General features: G+C 38.0%; 1 protein-coding gene across 1 annotated transcript; it reads left to right on the top strand.

The window, feature by feature from the left end:
• The first annotated feature begins 15,169 nt into the window (after positions 1-15,169).
• Positions 15,170-15,919, top strand: LOC111910720 (uncharacterized). The gene has a single exon (XM_023906547.1). The coding sequence runs from the start codon at positions 15,170-15,172 to the stop codon at positions 15,917-15,919; it is 750 nt and encodes a 249-aa protein (XP_023762315.1).
• The last annotated feature ends 2,015 nt before the right edge of the window (positions 15,920-17,934 follow it).

Here is a 17,934-nt window from a genome sequence, read left to right as displayed (position 1 = left end):
CTATCTCTCTCTCCCTCTCCCTAGAAATCATAGAGTCTAAGGTAGGGCAAGCTGAAAAACTGACATGCTCTCGAATATCAGCTCGGAGCATGTCATGGTAGCGGGTCCTCCTCATGCCCTCATCACCCGCATACGGGGGCACTAATAATGCTCTCTCCCGGAACTTGGCGGTGATCTTCGCCACAGTCTCCGTCGTCTGTCTCATATCTAGGAACTCCCTGGCCAGCTACTGAAGCTCGACAGCCGGCGCAAACTCTTCCCTGAACCTGGTCATGAAGTCCGACCAGGTCATAGCCTCGACAGCCGAGGCTGCCAACGAGTCACCGACGGACTCCCACCAATCCCTAGCTCGATCTCTCAAACATCCTTCTGCAAATCTCACCTTCGACCCCTCAGGGCAAAAGCTAATCGTCTGTGCATACTCAATGTCTGCAATCCATCGTTTGGCAGCTATGGGGTCCTTTGCCCCATGAAAATCCGGCGCACCACTACCCCAAAAGTCCTTGAAGGACAGTGTGTGGGATCCTGAGTGGCCAGATCCCATGTCACTCCTGAATACCCGGAGGCGATCCTCCATCATCTCCAATATCCCTTCCTTAATCGACCCAAAGATAATGGGGTCGACTCAAGGATGCCTCTGGTGATCTCTGACGCGATGAACTCGCGTAGCCCCTCATCTACTGGCTCAGAACCTGATCCCGAACCCGATCCCTCTCCTGTACTGCCAACTGCTGGCCTCGAACGTAGTACCACCACTCTGAAATACAAAAGAAATAACAACTGTTAGTGATACTGATACCTATGGAGGGATCACACCTACTACAAGTTACCTGGTCTTATCTTGGCATTCCTCGATTTGGGTACGGATCCTCTGCTTTCAGTAGTACGGGCCCATACTACCTTCCACATCTATCCGTACCTTCTCCAAGGACTGCCGTGACTCCACTAGGTCCCTTTCACTACCGCTGATCTCTTCTACCCTTATCCCAGGCTTACCCTAGGAAACCTCTGACTCCACCCAAACCAGTCCTCAGCTGCTAAAGGCCTCTTGGTGATGCCAATTAGCTACCACTTGAATACAATCACATGTGATGAGGCTTGGATAATCCTTCGAGTGAGGGACTCATCCCTACCACGGTTATGACTCAAACAAGAGCTACGCAATAGGGTCAAATCCAACACTCTGAGATTATTCAACCCTGGTCACATGTGACTTTAACGTATTCATCTAACAACTAACTCCCATCACTTCAAAGCCCACATAGCACAAAGCAACATCATTTGGACATAAAGGAAACAATTTCAAGCAGCTCTATCCTCGTAGAGAAAAACTGGACTAGCATACAATGATAAACTCGCACGATCAGGAATAACCTAAACATGCTACCCTACTACTCTCTACTCAATTCTAGCATGCAACTTTTCATATACTGAAGCACAGAAAGCAGGCACATAAGGCATCACTGCTAGATCCTTAGTCCTATTCTAGCATGCTGTTCTACAGAAACTCATAAACATATATAAACTTGTATGGGTACATTGGGGAATACTTACTTGAGCTCGGTCGGTCGCGCACATCACACACTTTGTTCTTTCTTAAAACCCTTTTACTTAGCCCTTTTAGAAAACATTTTCTCTTTCCAAAATCTTTTAATCCCTCGATTTGAGTTCAAACACCCCCGAACGTGTGTCCGAATCCCTCAAACCAGGGCTCTGATACCAACTTGTAACACCCTGAAATACGAGCCAAAAATTTCATTTTTGAAAACATATATTTAGCAAAACATTCGAATAAAACGTTTACTGGTCATAACATTTTATAAGGATATCGCATGTCTGGAAAAACATTTCAATAACATAAAAATGTCAGAGTACAAATCCCCAGGAAGGTCTCATGATGCGGAATACGAAACATGTGTGTGATGGGCTGCTACCGCGCCAGCTCCTTCCCGTTCGAAGAAGAGGTACCTGAAACCAAAACTGAAAACTGTAAGCACGAAGCTTAGTGAGTTCCCCCATCATACCGCATATCATACAATCACATATCATACATATTTCCGGGGATTTCTGGGGTGCCCGACCTACCCGGTACGGCCATTCTGGGGTGCTGACCTACCAGTGTCAAGCCATTCTGGGGTGCTGACTACCCATGTCATGCCATTCTGGGGTGCTGACTACCATTTGGTCCTGACGACCGAACCTCGGGGACTATTTCACCCCCTACTGCTACTATCACATATATCATAACATAACATATTATCAGACATATCTTGGGTGCCTGAACTACCCTTCGGTCCTAACGACCGAACACGGGGACTAGTCCCCTCCTACTACCTCTATCGCATATAACGTAAAAAACCAGCATGCAAACATATCATCATATACTGTCAGACGTATCTGGGGTGTCTGACTACCCTTCGGTCCTAACAACCGAACTCTATTACTATCACATGTAGCATATCATGCTAGCATATAACATATCAGGTAGTAGTAACCTAGATGATAGCACAAAGACAATCATCTATCATACATTTCGTATTGGTGGGACGGCATTGTGGCCTTAGACCCACCGCTACTGGAAGGTAACTCACCTCGAAGTAGCTGCTGATCTGTGTGGGAAAGGTCCGTCTGTTGCTGCTGCTGCTTTGGAAATCCTCCGACTGTAATTCCCACCAAACACTTAATCAATTACTACTAACCGCCCTCAGGTTAAATTGTCCATTTACCCTTAACAAGTCATGAGTCAAGTCACAATCAACTGCCAGTTGACCAGACTCGCCGAGTTGGCTAGCCAACTCGCCGAGTCCCTTTCCTTTAGTCTGACCATAAGTCTGTCTCTACTCGTCGAGTTAAGCATAGGCTCGACGAGTCTTCCTTCTATACTCAAGGCCAATAGTCCTTCATCCTACTCGCCGAGTTGTGTGAACAACTCACCGATTTCATCTTCATCCGAAGAACACTCTAAGCTGTGACTCGCCGAGTTGTTCTTGAGACAAGGAGATTGCCGTGAACTCGCCGAGTCGTTGCAATGACTCGCCGAGTGACTTCATGAGTGAGTATGGCTTCTAACCTACTGAGTCATACCCTATGACTCACCACTCCAACTCGCAACACAAAAAGGGGAACAACCCAAGGACTTGTGACCCGACTCGCCGAGTCAGATGAACGACTCGCCGAGTCTGCCTCATGCAAAAACTATACACGCGATTTTTCTTGAATCCAGTCCATGCCATTCGTAGATCTGGGTTCCTAGGGCCTGGTTTACACGTAAAGTTTGCAACTTTACGTGTATATAATCACCAATGAAGGTTTTAGGGCTCAAAGTGCACCAAAATGGGTAGATCTAGGACTTTCATGCAATATGACTCCATAAAGGCAGTAGATCCAAGCTCCAGGGACTAAATCATGCCTAGATCTAAAGGCTAACAACTTATTACAACTCACCAACCACAAACAAGCTTGAAGAATGGTTCAAAAAGGACTTTCATGAAGCTATTAGGGACTACAAGCTTGAAAATAGAGGGGAAACGAGCTATACATCAAGGAAAATGTTGAGATGTCACAAAAATGCTTGGCCTCCTTATCCTCTTCTTGATCTACTCCTCTTTCTCCTCAAAAAACTTCAAGAACACACCGAAAACACTTCAATCTCACAAGGAAAAGGGCAAAGACGATGTTGGGAGCTCTGAGGGTGAATGGGGGCGAGGTTGGGGCAGAAATAAGTGTTTAAATAGGGTGCAAACCCTTGAAATTTAGGGTTTCAACAGACAGCGGTGACTTGCCGAGTCCAGAATATGGACTCGCCGAGTCGCCAACTTAAACGTGCCCCCAGACCGCGTCCTTTCTCGGCGAGTCGGACCTACAACTCGCCGAGTCCAAGGCTAAAATAAAAATTACTATGATAAATTTTACGTACCAGGAACCAGGTGCTACATGTTTCTACTTAGTTAAAGGTATTCGTGTGCTTGTATAGTTATATAAATAATGTTTAAAGGACTTAGGAAGGCTAGTTCGCCCTATTTCCTTTTCCTTGTTTGGATGTGGTTTGGTGGGATCGGATATCCGTCCGAAGGTCGTTTAATCATTAATTATATATCATGTATACATGTACAAACATAAAGGTTTACATCGGTCAATTCAGTTGTGAGTCTTTATCACAAGTCCATTATTTTACATCAAAACTCACTATACGAGATGCATTTTCAGGACACGGCCTTTTCCATTGTCTAGTCGGTAACCAGAGTCTCCTGTTGGGAGAGCGGGCATTGTGTGTATAGATCTATATGGGACTGACACCCCCACACCCTGACTTCTAGCTACAATCCACGGCCTACCAAGCCAAGGGGTGACAAATGTCACATTCTTTCCGACGCTTGCAGGGCGTCAAGTTCTCTAGTGTCTATCAGTATGGTTACAAGTATCTCGGGGTTACCTTATAATTCATGGCTTTAAGGTAACGGGAATTAACACTGTATTCACTGTTTTTAGACCTTGCTAGACATGTCATTCATTTGATACTGTCAGGGGTCTGTATCTCCTTTTGTTAGACTGAGCCAGGCATGTCGATTAGTCGATACTCTCCTGGAGTCTATGATCTCTTTTTCCTTAGTCAACACTATTCACCACTGAGGCATATGTTATTTTCCCTTATATTCTCCTACATTCTTTAAAAATCAAATACCGTATTTTGGTAATGATAGTGTTTAAGGGAAAATTACTTTTTACAATATAACTCTGTCGAGTCTTGGTAGAAGACTGCTTTTATTTAGAAAATATAGGATTTTCTGGAAAGGACGCTAATACACAGTAAACTCTAAACTTCTACTTATCATAAAGTTATTTTGAATAAAATTCTCACTTACAAAAATGACACTAAAAACTTATGAACTCACCAACATTTATAAAAATGCTGATACTCGCTTTCAAAATAACTTGTATTCTCAGGTCAGCAATAGACATGTACATCCCAGGAGCTTTTGGTGAAGACAGTTTAGTACCAAGCTGCACCTATATTAATACTTCTATTTCTTTGATGTTTCTATGCACTGTAAACTATGTAAAACTATTACTATTAATGCAATGGTTGTTGTACTTTGATTACTATACTGCATATGTTGTCATACTTGACATGACGTCATCCACCCCAGAATGTTTCCGCCGTTCCGGTTTTGGGGTGTGAAAAAACATGAGTTTACTGCCGTAAACTCATGTGTTTACGGTAGTAAACTCCCCAAGTTCCATTCAAGAACCGTAAACTCCTTTTCCAAGGTCAATTCAAGTCCCGATCACTTCCTAAACCATGGAATCAACCCTAGAACATTCCTTTGTGCATTATAAGACCTTTAAACATCCAAAAGCACACCACCCATGAGTTTATGGATGTAATCTCATGGGGACATGGTCTTTGGATAGTAAACACTCCTAAGGGCTTACTCTTGAAGAGTAAACTCCTTATTTAGGCCACACACACCCTTAGATGCTACCCGGATCACTCCTAACACTTGAAATAGAGTGTGTTCGTGTTTCAACACTGGAATCCGTAATAACCAACTGTTTAACTTACAGAGATAGTTTTCAAACTCTTTGTGAAACTCGTTATAAAATGTCATATTTTATATTTCACAAAAGACTTTCCATGTCATTACTGTTAAAAGCATTAGCTTAGTACTTTTGATTCATCCTCGGTAACACTCCACAAAGATATGCGAGTGGAGGACCACCCTTCTTGTAATAGGGTTTTCCACATTATTACTTGTAAATTTGTTATTCTTAAAAATTGGAGACACGTCCTCTGAAACACTCCACATAGATACGCGAGTGGAGGACCGCCCCTGTAACTAGAATCTTCTGGAGGGAGAACGTGACTTGAGTGTATAGATCTATACGGGGCTGACTACCCCGCACCTGACTGCTAGCTACAATCGGACCGAAAGGTCCAAGGGTGACAAAAGTCATAAAATGATATTGGACTTCTTATTACCATATCTAGTCTATCGTATGGTTATGGAACTCGCAATTTAGATAACAGAGATTTACTTGTTAGTAATAATGAACCTAATAATTTGTTTACTTCCTACTTATTAGTTTTATATATGTGTTAAAACTAATGCACTTTACAAGGATAACCAGGTTTTCAGAATACTTCTCTTAACACTACAAGTATGGTAGATACTTGTACACTTCATTTCAGATTGATAACCAACTTTTAGGAAAATAAGGGTTTTTCCTAGGATAACTTGACTGTTCTTAACCAAACTGTGTAACATTGGATAACTAGACTTTTCATATAACAAAATATGGGATTTTCTTGGTTAACAACTTTTTCAGAAAACCAAAGGAAACTTATTCATTTTCAGGAAACAAACTGTTTATGAACTCACCAGCTTTATGCTGATTTTCGAACTGCTTGTATTCTCAGGTCCACGTTAGACAGGTACCACATGATCTTTTTAAGAAGATGGAGAGTTTAGAAGTCACGTCTTAACTTTTGTTCATTTTGGGATATATATATATATATATATATATATATATATATATATATATATATATATATATATATATATATATATATATATATACATGTGAACTTTGTTTTCAAACAAATGTAAATACTTCTATGTAATGTAATGGTTGTGTTTACTACGCTTACTATGTACATTGGTTGTGATACTACATAACGTCCTCCGCCCCGGAACGTTTCCGCCATCGGTTTCGGGGTGTGACACATGGCGGCAGTAACCGCGGCCGTTACAGCAGCCTGGAACACGACAAAGTCTATATGTGGAGGTGGTGGAGGTGGAGTTGTTGAGGTGTTGGCGGCACGCCTGCTACCTCTTCGTGGTGGCATCTTTCTATCATAAATTTTAAACGTAAAATGATGTTAAGTCTTTGATAAGGGTTATGAGTTGGGCATTACCCATGGTGGAGTTGTTTAGGTGTTGGCGGCACGCCTGCTACCTCTTTGTGGTGGTATCTTCCTATATGTGTATTAGGTCCCGTTGTTATTGTAATTAGCAAGCAATTCACAAATGAAATCTACTATAATAAGTAAACAATTGCATAACAAATAGGAACAACAAATGAAATAAAATGCATACCCATTTCATTGATAATATGGTACTAGTACATAGTTTTGTCAAAATTGACCTTTAAGAAGGTCTACATTAAAGAGTAGCACCAACGATTACTCGTAAATAAAATCAAGACATGAGTAGTATAAGCCCTACTCACGGTGAGTAGTCTCCTATGGGTCAAGGGATGAAGACATGGAGACCTGTATATCTGCTATTTGGCGCTCAGCTACAACCACCCTCTCCTCAAGAGTCGAGTGTCTCTCATGGTACCCCCCTCATTTCCGCTCAAGCGGTGGTGAGGTCCTCATGGAGGGGGTCAATGATATGACATGTTCAGGGGTAGTCCTTCTCCAGTCGTTAAGCTCGTGCATCAGTGGACTCAACTATGGCACCCATCTCAATGTTTCGATTCGCCGACGCCCTGGTCTGATCTCCAAGATGTGCGGTCTGCTAAATCATAATAGGGAGGGCCCTGTCTTCCGGTCCTCCGTAAATGAGTATTAGAAACCTCGATCCATGTGGTATGGAGAATGCTGGTGTTGTTGCCTGCTCCACCTCCCCAAGTCCTCCACCCAATGGGGCATGGGTCCCTGGTAGCCCGGTCGATGTGCGGGAACCCGGGTGACATAGGGAGGATTTATGACCTCGGACTCTGCGTCCTCCTCCTTCTCTATTTCCTCCTTTCCTTCTTCCTCTTCTAGATCCTCTCCGGGATCCTCTTCAGATTCTTCCTCCATTTTTTCCTTAGGATCCTTTTCGGGACCCTCTTCGATCCAAACACCATTTCCCTAGTTAGGGAAATAGGGGTCTCCGGGCATATGAAATCCTCCCATGACGTCTGTGCGAGAATAGATATATGAGAAATACAAGAAAGGCTTAAGTGTATGATTCATTTCCCACCACGACCATTCATCAACACATGTTAGTCATATCTCGTATAAATATAGTTGATCGGGCTATATTTATCCATGATATGACTACATAATTGTATGGGATTAATCGTAGTGTTTAACTCATCGAAATACTTTCTATATGGTCCTTATTATCACACTGTTTCTAGTACGTATGCATGTACGTATACTTTTTATAAAAATACTATTATATTTTGAAAGTATACTTGTTAGTTAGAGTGTATTAGCCTCGTTGTATTTATAGTTGTATATCTTACATGGTTTGATATCCTTAGTTCACTATAAACAATTCTTTGATACCAATCTGTCACACCCCAAACCAAAATGGCTGAAACGTCTGGGGGTGAATGACTTTCATGTACAATATGATAACAAATGAACAGTAGTGATCAAACCATTACAACCATCATATTGAATATTTAATAAGTTTACATTGTACCGAAAAACATTGTCTACTTGATATCAAATGTGTATGGCAAAAATAAATAATGTGACGCGACGATGCCCCATCCACCAACAACTCTTATGATTACCTGTTTAGGGTTTCTTGAGAATACAAGTGGTTTTGAAAAGTGTCAACAATTAAGCTGGTGAGTTCATAAGCGTTTTGTATGAGAGAAAATCGCTAGCTTTTTCTTGTAAAATGATAGGATGTGCGTTCAAAAATTCAATATTTTCTTTTAAAAATGAGTTGTAAGTCTTTACACAAGACTTAAAAATGTAAGTAGTGTTGTACTAGAAATAGTATTATGAAGTTTTATCTTTATACAAAACTACTTGAATGTATGTTAACCCCGTAAACTAAAAGTATTGTTAATACCCCATGTGAGTTATCATAACCATGCTAATGACTAGTTGGCCTCCTAAGACGTTCTTCAGGAGTCGGAACTGTTAGACATGTGTCACCCTAGTCTGGCCAGTTAAATTATAGCTAACAAGATAGGTGTGGGGTTATCAATCCCGTATAGATATATACACAAGTTTCAAACTCTCCCTACAAGAGACTCTGGTTATTATTCAGGGTTTAATGTGTACTCTGGTAGGTACGGTGAAGCCAAATGTCTCACAAAATTGTATTAACCGATTTACATGTACTGAAAACCCCTTTTTTGTAAATGAATGTATTACTCTTGCATAGTGGTTACATAGTGTAAATATTATTTTACCCTTAAATAATTATATGTTTCTTCCAAAATGATAATATCATTTATATAAATACGTAGTTGTGATCTTGTCTATATGTTTTTAAAAGATCAAGTCATAAAAACTTACATCTAACAGAGATATGAGAAATCTATATTAAAAAGTCTATTTCAAGCTTTTTCCCCGTTTTCACGGTGTTTTTGTCTAGTTTCAAAATGTATGGTCAAAACCACATATTTGAGTTGTATCCCACAAAATGGAAAATTAAATAGAAATTAACCACTTCTGTTAGAAAAACCATATTTTGGTAAAATATCTCAAAATCCATGTACCATTGTAATTGTAACTTTTCTTATGAGTATATAACATAGTTTATGTTTTGTTTTTGTTGGTCTTGCATCTCAAAACAAATAAATCACAAATAATTGTAAAAAAACTAGTGATAACCACATTTCATTCAAATAATGTTTTATATTTAATATAAAGATGAAACATGCAAGTATTTGTGTGATAAACCAAAGTTTACTTTTATCCCCCCCCCCCCCCCCCATAAAACTTGAAAAACTCGAAAATGTAGGGGTATGAACTCACCTTGAGTGTGTTTGTGGTTCGATAAAGAGATAATTGTGAGTATTTTCAAGCCTAGAACAATTGAAAGTGGTTGATGAAATCTTTGAAGATGATATTATCCTAAGAGTTTTAACACATGATAATGTGTGTAAATGAGATGAAACTAGTGTAAAAGTGTGTAGAAACACTAGATTATGAAGAAAACACTTACCAATATGTCAAGAATCACTTGGAATGATTAGCCTAATGAGGAGAAGCTTTGTTCTTGAGAGAATATGGAGAAATGTTTAAAGGAAATGGAGATGGTGGGGGGTTTTCGGGTGTTCTCGGCCATAGTTAAAGCGGGAAAGGCGAGGTGACATTTTAATTGTTATTTGTTGGATAAATGCTTTGATACATGTTGGGTACTGTTCTGTATTGGAAAAGATGAAACTTCAAGTCACAAAGTCAACCCTTCTTTTCTATTCTTTCCCACCGAGAATGCCTTAGTACCACCGAAATCACATGTCATTTCGGTCTAGCACCACCGAGATCACCTAGTGATTTCCGTCCATGTGCCAACCGAGATCACCTGGTGATTTTGGTTCATGTGCCAACTGACATCCTATGGTGATTTCGGTCCATGCACTAACTGAAATTCCAAATTTTTTGAGTCCCAAGTCGTTGTCTTGTTTACTTTACTTGACTCTTGTTGGTTCGTTTGACTTCTGTTGGATTCAAAATCGGCAGTTGTCACATCTAGGGTTCATGGAGATTTTACCCAATTTATCAAATCCATCAATAGGATGATTGGATAGAGCTTAGAACCATGTAAACCACTCAAGGGAGGTTAGAAAACAAAACCCTAATCATCTATTGATGTAAAAATCAACACTAGGGTTCAATCCCTAATGATGAAATCGAAAAAAATAGAGTCAGTGGAAAAGGATTTATACCTTCTTAGCCTTTGATTGCTTCTATTCTTGCTTGGATGCTTTAAAACTCCACTTGAATCAAGCCCTAGTTTCCTCTGAGTGAAGAATCGCCATTCCACAACCTTCTCCTTCCATTCATCGATCTCATTTGTAACAACTGGTTATTTCGAGTCAATAAATGTGAAACAAGTCAAACCAAAGTCAAACGAGTCAAACAAAAGTCAAATAATTAAAATAAAAATTAAATCATAAATATTCACTTTACTTTTGAGGTTTTCGTTTTGGGAATAAAAAATTATGCTAACCGAAAACACACTTTGTGGATTAATTAAGGACCGAAATCTTCGCCTTGATCCGAGAACACCTTAGACCGAAAAGACCTTGGACCGAGAACCCCTTTACATCGAAGACATTGGTTCTCGGTTGGAGTTTAGACCGAAATCAAGGTGATTCCGGTGGGGATAGGCCGAAATCACCCACCCTATCCTTTGGCACTTCTTCCAATGTGATAAATTACACATCCCAATGCAAATGTCTAATCACTATTACTCCCATATATATATATATATATATATATATATATATATATATATATATATATATATGTATATATATATGCCGAAAACCCTTTCCCATTTCTCATTTCCATCTTCAAATCTCTCAAATTCTCTCTCAAAATTCATAAGAACTTTCATACATCTTCATGACTTTCGCCCAGAACATCTTCAAACAATTCCCTGATAGCCAAATCCTTCAAATTGATTCTTAGGAATATTGTAAGTATCCTTATAACTTAGTGTTTTTACAACACTATACATGTTAAGTTCAACTAATTTATGCACAATATTATGTGCTTGAAACTATTAGGATACGACTATTTTCATGTGTTCTAACTTGAAGAACATCGCCACTCACATCGTTATCCAGCCAAGAACACACTCAATGTGAGTTCATACCCTACATTTTCCACTATTTTCTATGTTTTAGGGGGGGATACAAGTAAAACACTAGAAAACTTGTGTTAATATACAAACGGTTACATTTGTATTTTCACAAAATATACATATACATATGGGTACACATTTGATTATAATAAAACTTTAACCCTTTTGTAACATGTTGAGCAAAAAGGGTATAATTATATAAACATATATATAATTATTATTTCAATTCGTTTTATTATCATAGTAAAAGTGATAATGTATATACAAATGATTCATCATTTCAGTGAAACATTTTTATAAACTATAGTAGGTATAGTTTTTGAGACATACATACTATTTTACCATTTCAAGATACAATACAAAAATAATTTTTTCAAAGCATAATTATTTTATATCATGTAACCACTAAAAAAGGATGATACATACATTTACAAGAAAAGGAGTTTTCATCATAATACATGTAAACAGTCAATATAGCTTTGTGAGACACGTCTTCAAGTACTTATCTAAGTACCAACAAAAGTCTTGTATTATAACCAGAGTCTCTTGGAGGGAGAGCATGACACTTGTGTATAGATTTATACAGGACTGACAATCCCGCACCTAATCTGTTAGCTACAATTGGACCGGCAGGTCTTGAGCGACAAATGTCGTACCATTCAAATGGCTGAAGAACGTCGTACATGCCATCTAGGTGGTTAGCATGGTTATAATAACTCATAAGGGGTCAATATGTTTAGTTTACGAATACTTACATGTCTTCGAATGATTTTATTTATATAAAAATGCATTCCACTATTTTCCGGTACAATACAGTCTACATTTTGGTAACATGCATTCAAATGGTTTTATTTATATAAAACTAAATTACACTATTTTCCAGTACAATATAGTTTACATTTAAGAAACATGTATTCAAATGGTTTTATAAAAATATAAAACTACATTACACTACTTCAAAGTACAACAATACTATTACATTTTCAGTCTTGGGGTATTTAAGACTAGATTACATCATACCTTTCTCATACAAAACGCTTATGAACTCACCAACTTAAATTTTGACATTTTTTCAAAATGACTTGTATTCTCAGGAAATTAGTAGACAGGTACCCGCACAGGTTTTGTGAAGACGGAGCATAGCAATGTAACGTCTTATATTTTTGCCAAATGTTTTTGGAGTCAAACAAATAATGATTCGAACTCAATGTAAATATTACATTATCAATACAATGTTTGGAATGCTTTGATCTCTATTATTCAATTTTTATTATATTGTACATGAAAATCATCCACCCCCAGACGTTTCTGCCAATTTACTCGGTTTGGGGGTGCGACATCATTTGGCTGAAAAAGAAGAGAGTCCATTCTTATTTTTGGATTTTATGCATTTGGTCCCTCTAGTTTACAACCTTTGTCAAATTTACCATTTCTTCAATTCTTTTCACATTGCTTAAAAAGTTGACATAATGAGTCCTTGACCATCCCATTCTTAACATTCCTTATCCATTTAACTTTGTTGAGTCAACCCTTGGTCAAACATACTTTTCCAAATTGACACATTGTGTCCCTTAACTTTGAAATGTTAGCATGTCAACCTTTTACTTTGAAAGCTTCATTCGAATAATGATATGATTATCATTTAAATGATTTTATTATGTAGATTCTCCTTTATTTAAATATCATAATTAATTTAAGAACCTTATCTTAAATTTCCGGATGTTACAAATATCTACCCTTTAAAAGGATTCCTCCCTCGAAATTAGTCCATAATCCATCTTATTAGGATTTCATCCCATCACTATTCAGTTTACTTAATGGCCGCATGACTTTGGTCATTTGTTACAACTATAGTGCACCTAATAATCAATAATATATAATTAGGGGTTATTAACCCTCTTGGACACATTTACCCTTTATCCATTTTTGAACTTTTAAACGATATCACGCAATAAGGTTATCCAACCATTAGTCTTACATCCCAATGTGCATCAATAAGTTTTAAGTTATTTATGCAACTTTATCGGGTTCTTCTAATCCTTAAGTCATCATTTGACCACTTTTATACTTAGGCATTGCAAGTTGCTTAAGTACATCCTTTCATGCTCGTAAGGGTGGGAATCGGTTCGGTTTTTTGGTTTTTCGGTTTCCTCGAATTGGTTTCTTCGATTTGAATTTTTTTTAGTCTAATTCGAAAACCGAACCAAATCGAATTCAAATTCTCTAGACCAAACCGAAAACCGAATTCTAATTCGGTTTGGTTCGATTTGAAAGTTGAAAAAACCAAATATTAACTTAAAAAAAATTCAAACATAAATTAAAATATTTTTAACATAGGAAAATAAAGTTACAAAAAGAAAGATTTAAAGTTTCATACAAAATGATCCAAAGAGTTAGTGAGTTTAAATGATTTTTACTTTATTATTAATACCTCTATTTAATATAAAATATAATTTTTTTTAATTAATTGACTTATGAGATTCGGTTTTTCGATTTGATTTGGTTTAAACTTCATGAGACCAAAACTCAAACCAAAAACCAAATTTACAATTCGGTTTGGTCTCAAATCAAACAAAAAACCGAATTTGAATATGGTTCGGTCAAGAATCGATTTCGGTTCGATTTGGTTTTCAGTTTTTTTTGTTCCGGACCAAATAATCCCCACCCCTACAGCTCAAGCATGCCAATATTATTTCTTTATTTTCCATATTAATCATTATCAATTCATTGTGTTCTATTCTGGTCTTAAGCATAATATAAGATGCTTAGACCATAGTACATAACACATTCCAAACTATGTTTAGTTTTAAAATTTCACTCCATCCTATTTTATCACTTTAACTCTTACTAATACAAGTACCTTTTCTTCTCAAATGTCTTACTTTAAATTCATAAAAATGACACTTTACCCTCCATAAGATCCGCAAGTCAATTTTATAATAACGATGTTTTTCATCAATGTTATCAACAAGATGATCTAGTTATGTATAACGTTTGTTGTCTTTTACCTTTGAACCAACAAGTACCATAACATCCAAGTATAAATTTACTTCCGGAACCTTATCCCTATCCCCTTTCATTCACTTTATTTGACGTGTCAAACAAAAATCTCATTTCAAGAGTTAACACATTTCTTATGCATGAGAGCCTATGCATACCATGACAAGAAGATCTAAGGCACATGGTGTTGTTTCAACTCACATTCAAAACCTTACTGGGTCCAAATTGTCTCATCACTTCTAACTTGGTTCTTCCTAATTATCTACCTCTTAAAACAAATGAAGGCATTTCTTTTAAGGATAAGTTTACTTCCTGAACCTTGTCCCTATCCCCTTTCATTCACTTTATTTGACGTGTCAAAAAAAAAATCTCATTTCAAGAGTTAACACATTTCTTATGCATGCAAGCCCATACATACCATGACAAGAAGATCTAAGGCACATGGTGTTGTTTCAACTCACATTCAAAACCTTACTAGGTCTAAATTGTCTCATTAATTATAACTTGGTTCTTCCCAATTATCTACCCATTAAAAGAAACACACAGAGATCTCCTATGGGCGATATTGGTCTATAATCACTAAGTGGGCAATGGATCGTCTTCACGTTCCAATCATGGCGTATTCTCTTCTCTCCACCATCGCCACTTTTCACACAACCAAGATAATCGTCACAAATCCCACTAAATTCTCCTTCATCGGATCTATTCCTGAAACCATGTTTGCCTGTGTGTCTGCAACAAGAAATGTCTTGCAACAATACAGGAAGATTCCTTCCTCGGGTCCAAGGGAGCTTACACCAGCCATGGTTCGCTCCATTGAAAAGGCTGACAAGCCAGCGAAGAGGGGAAAGAAAGTTGACACTCAGAAGGAGACGCAGGTTACTAAACCAACCAATGGGCAAACCCCTAAGAAGCGGAAGTCAGATAAAGTTGCACCATCACAACCACAACCGAAGAAGCAGAGAAAGCCCGCAAGGAGACTCATACTCCAATCTTCAAGTGATTCAGACTCAGAGTATGTTCCTTCCAAAAATAAATCTGCTCCTCCTTCAGAATCTGAGAGCGAAAGCTCTGATGATGAGGCTTCGGGTTGTGGTGATACCCCGCCTCGCTCCCCTACCCCAGAAATTCTAGTTCGCTCCCAACCTCCATCTCCTCCACCTGTTACTATCCCAGTATCCCTCCCTACAATATTTCATATCCCCACCTCTCAACCATCCACCACTATTCCCATCCCTACTCCAATATTCACAGACACTACCACCACTACTACTACTACAGGGGCTCATTCTACAGCTCCCACTCCACCCGTTACAACCGAACCGCCAGTAACAACCGAACCTGCATCCACTACCAAACCCTAATTGAGATTTGATGAACAAGATGCAGAAAATAAGAACAAACACAAATATGAAGATTAGGTCGAATGATCACTCGATTTATTCAAATATGAGGAATAAATTACACTTTCAACATAGACTAAAGAATCTAACACTAGATAAGAAACCTCACGTGGCGGCTACATTTTGCCTCACTCTTAACCCTAATTGTGAATAATACATGACTATTTATAGGGAAAAGACAAGTCTTGTGCTTTTAACGTAGAATTCATCAAAGGGGCCCATTATCATCATCCATGGAGTGCTTTGAAACCCTACAATCTCCCCCTCAAAGTATGGAATGGATGACAATGCTTTAACTTCCAAAACAAGCATCTAGCGAATAAAAAGATCTTGCAACGAGGAATAGATGAAGCAATCCACGAATCTTGATTCTTCAATAGTCTTCAAACACGGGCTCTAGGATATATAAATCAAGAACTGAAGTAATGTCTTTAAACATCATTTTCGAATGTAATCCTAAAAAAATCTTCATGAAAACCAAGCCCGCCATAAAAACCCATTTTAGAACAAAGAAACTGAATCACTTCTTGTCTTTGAAGAGACCCCCTCCAAGTCACAATGATCCTCAAATAAGCTAATGATATAATCCATCAAAAAATATCATGTAATAACCCAAATTTTATGATTCGTAATGCCACTTGATCGAGAAAATACTAGAATTCGGAGATATAACAAGTCCTTAGCAAAGCTCGATAAAGAACTTCTATTGTAAAGGATACTTCTCTGTAAAAGCTTTAGCAGAGCTCGATGAAGAACTTCCACTGTAAAAGCTACCTTCATAATTCTACCACAAGCTTTATCAAAAATCTTCAAATTTGAAAAGTTACAAATCCAATTTCGAATTAGCATACCAAATTCTCCCCCGATTTATAATCAAAAACATGATTATAAAGCCTTCAAATGGTCATGAGAATGATCTTGAATGGATAAAAATTTACTAAGCTCCCCCGCGACAAAATGATATACACAATGAAGTATAAAATCCGAAAAAAGTCGTGAAAGTTTGACGTTATCACGAAAAACGACTTTCCGAACCGCCTAGACTTGATGGAATCTTTATTTTTTCTGTTCACAAAAAACTTGTGCATTAAAAAATTCAAAACTGTTCACCGGCCCTCAAATTTGTAAAATTTTCTGAATATTGGGCAGAAACTGTCACTTGCTGAAAGACAGGGACTGAAAAAGTAATTATGCATCATTTTCTCTTTGATTTGTAACAATTTATGAATTTGAGCAAAAATTGCCAAGCTGTGAAAACAACAGGGTCCAAAATTGTCAAATCGTTGAAGCTCCAGGGACCAAAAATGAAACTTGAGTCATCTTCATCAATAAAGCTTCTGTGAAAGTAACTGGAATGGCGACTCATAAAAGTGTTCGCATACGAAACTACAATTACGATTCCAATCAATTCCATCTACTTTTGATCCGAGCACATGATTAGAATTCTGAATCCGAGTGCAGTCATAATTCCAATTCCAAGACCGTTCATCCCAAATCAACCGACGATACTTCTGATCACAAATCAACAGTTCATTCTGAATCAAATAATTCCGATTGCAAGAATCGTTATACTGCAAACCATAAGAACTGTGAATCACCAATTTGCGAACAGATGAGAACACGATTCAAAAGAAAACCACAATTTCAGCGTCGATCATCAATTGCGAACAAAAACACACAACCATTCTGATTCTGAGTGACATACTGATTTCGAGCCGCCTTACATATTAAATCCGAATCCTCAAACATCCTTTCCGATTGTGAATCCAGCTTATTCTGATTGTTTTAAGCACCGATTCCATGACCCACTTGGCAATTTCGAACTTGACTTTAAATCAATTCCGAACACAGTGAATACCAACCTCAGTATCACGATAACCAACATGGAATCTGACTGTTATAGCAACTCGATTCATTCCGATTAGAAAACCATCATCGATTCAGAAGACGATAAACAATAAACCTCAAAACATAGA

Source organism: Lactuca sativa, chromosome 4 (assembly GCF_002870075.4).
Source record: "Lactuca sativa cultivar Salinas chromosome 4, Lsat_Salinas_v11, whole genome shotgun sequence".
NCBI lineage: Eukaryota > Viridiplantae > Streptophyta > Magnoliopsida > Asterales > Asteraceae > Lactuca > Lactuca sativa.
This window is presented reverse-complemented; position numbering and strand designations above follow the sequence as displayed.

Bases quoted from the DNA above. Each gene is read 5' to 3' on its own strand.
- LOC111910720 (XM_023906547.1), top strand. From the start codon at position 15,170: ATGGCGTATTCTCTTCTCTCCACCATCGCCACTTTTCACACAACCAAG.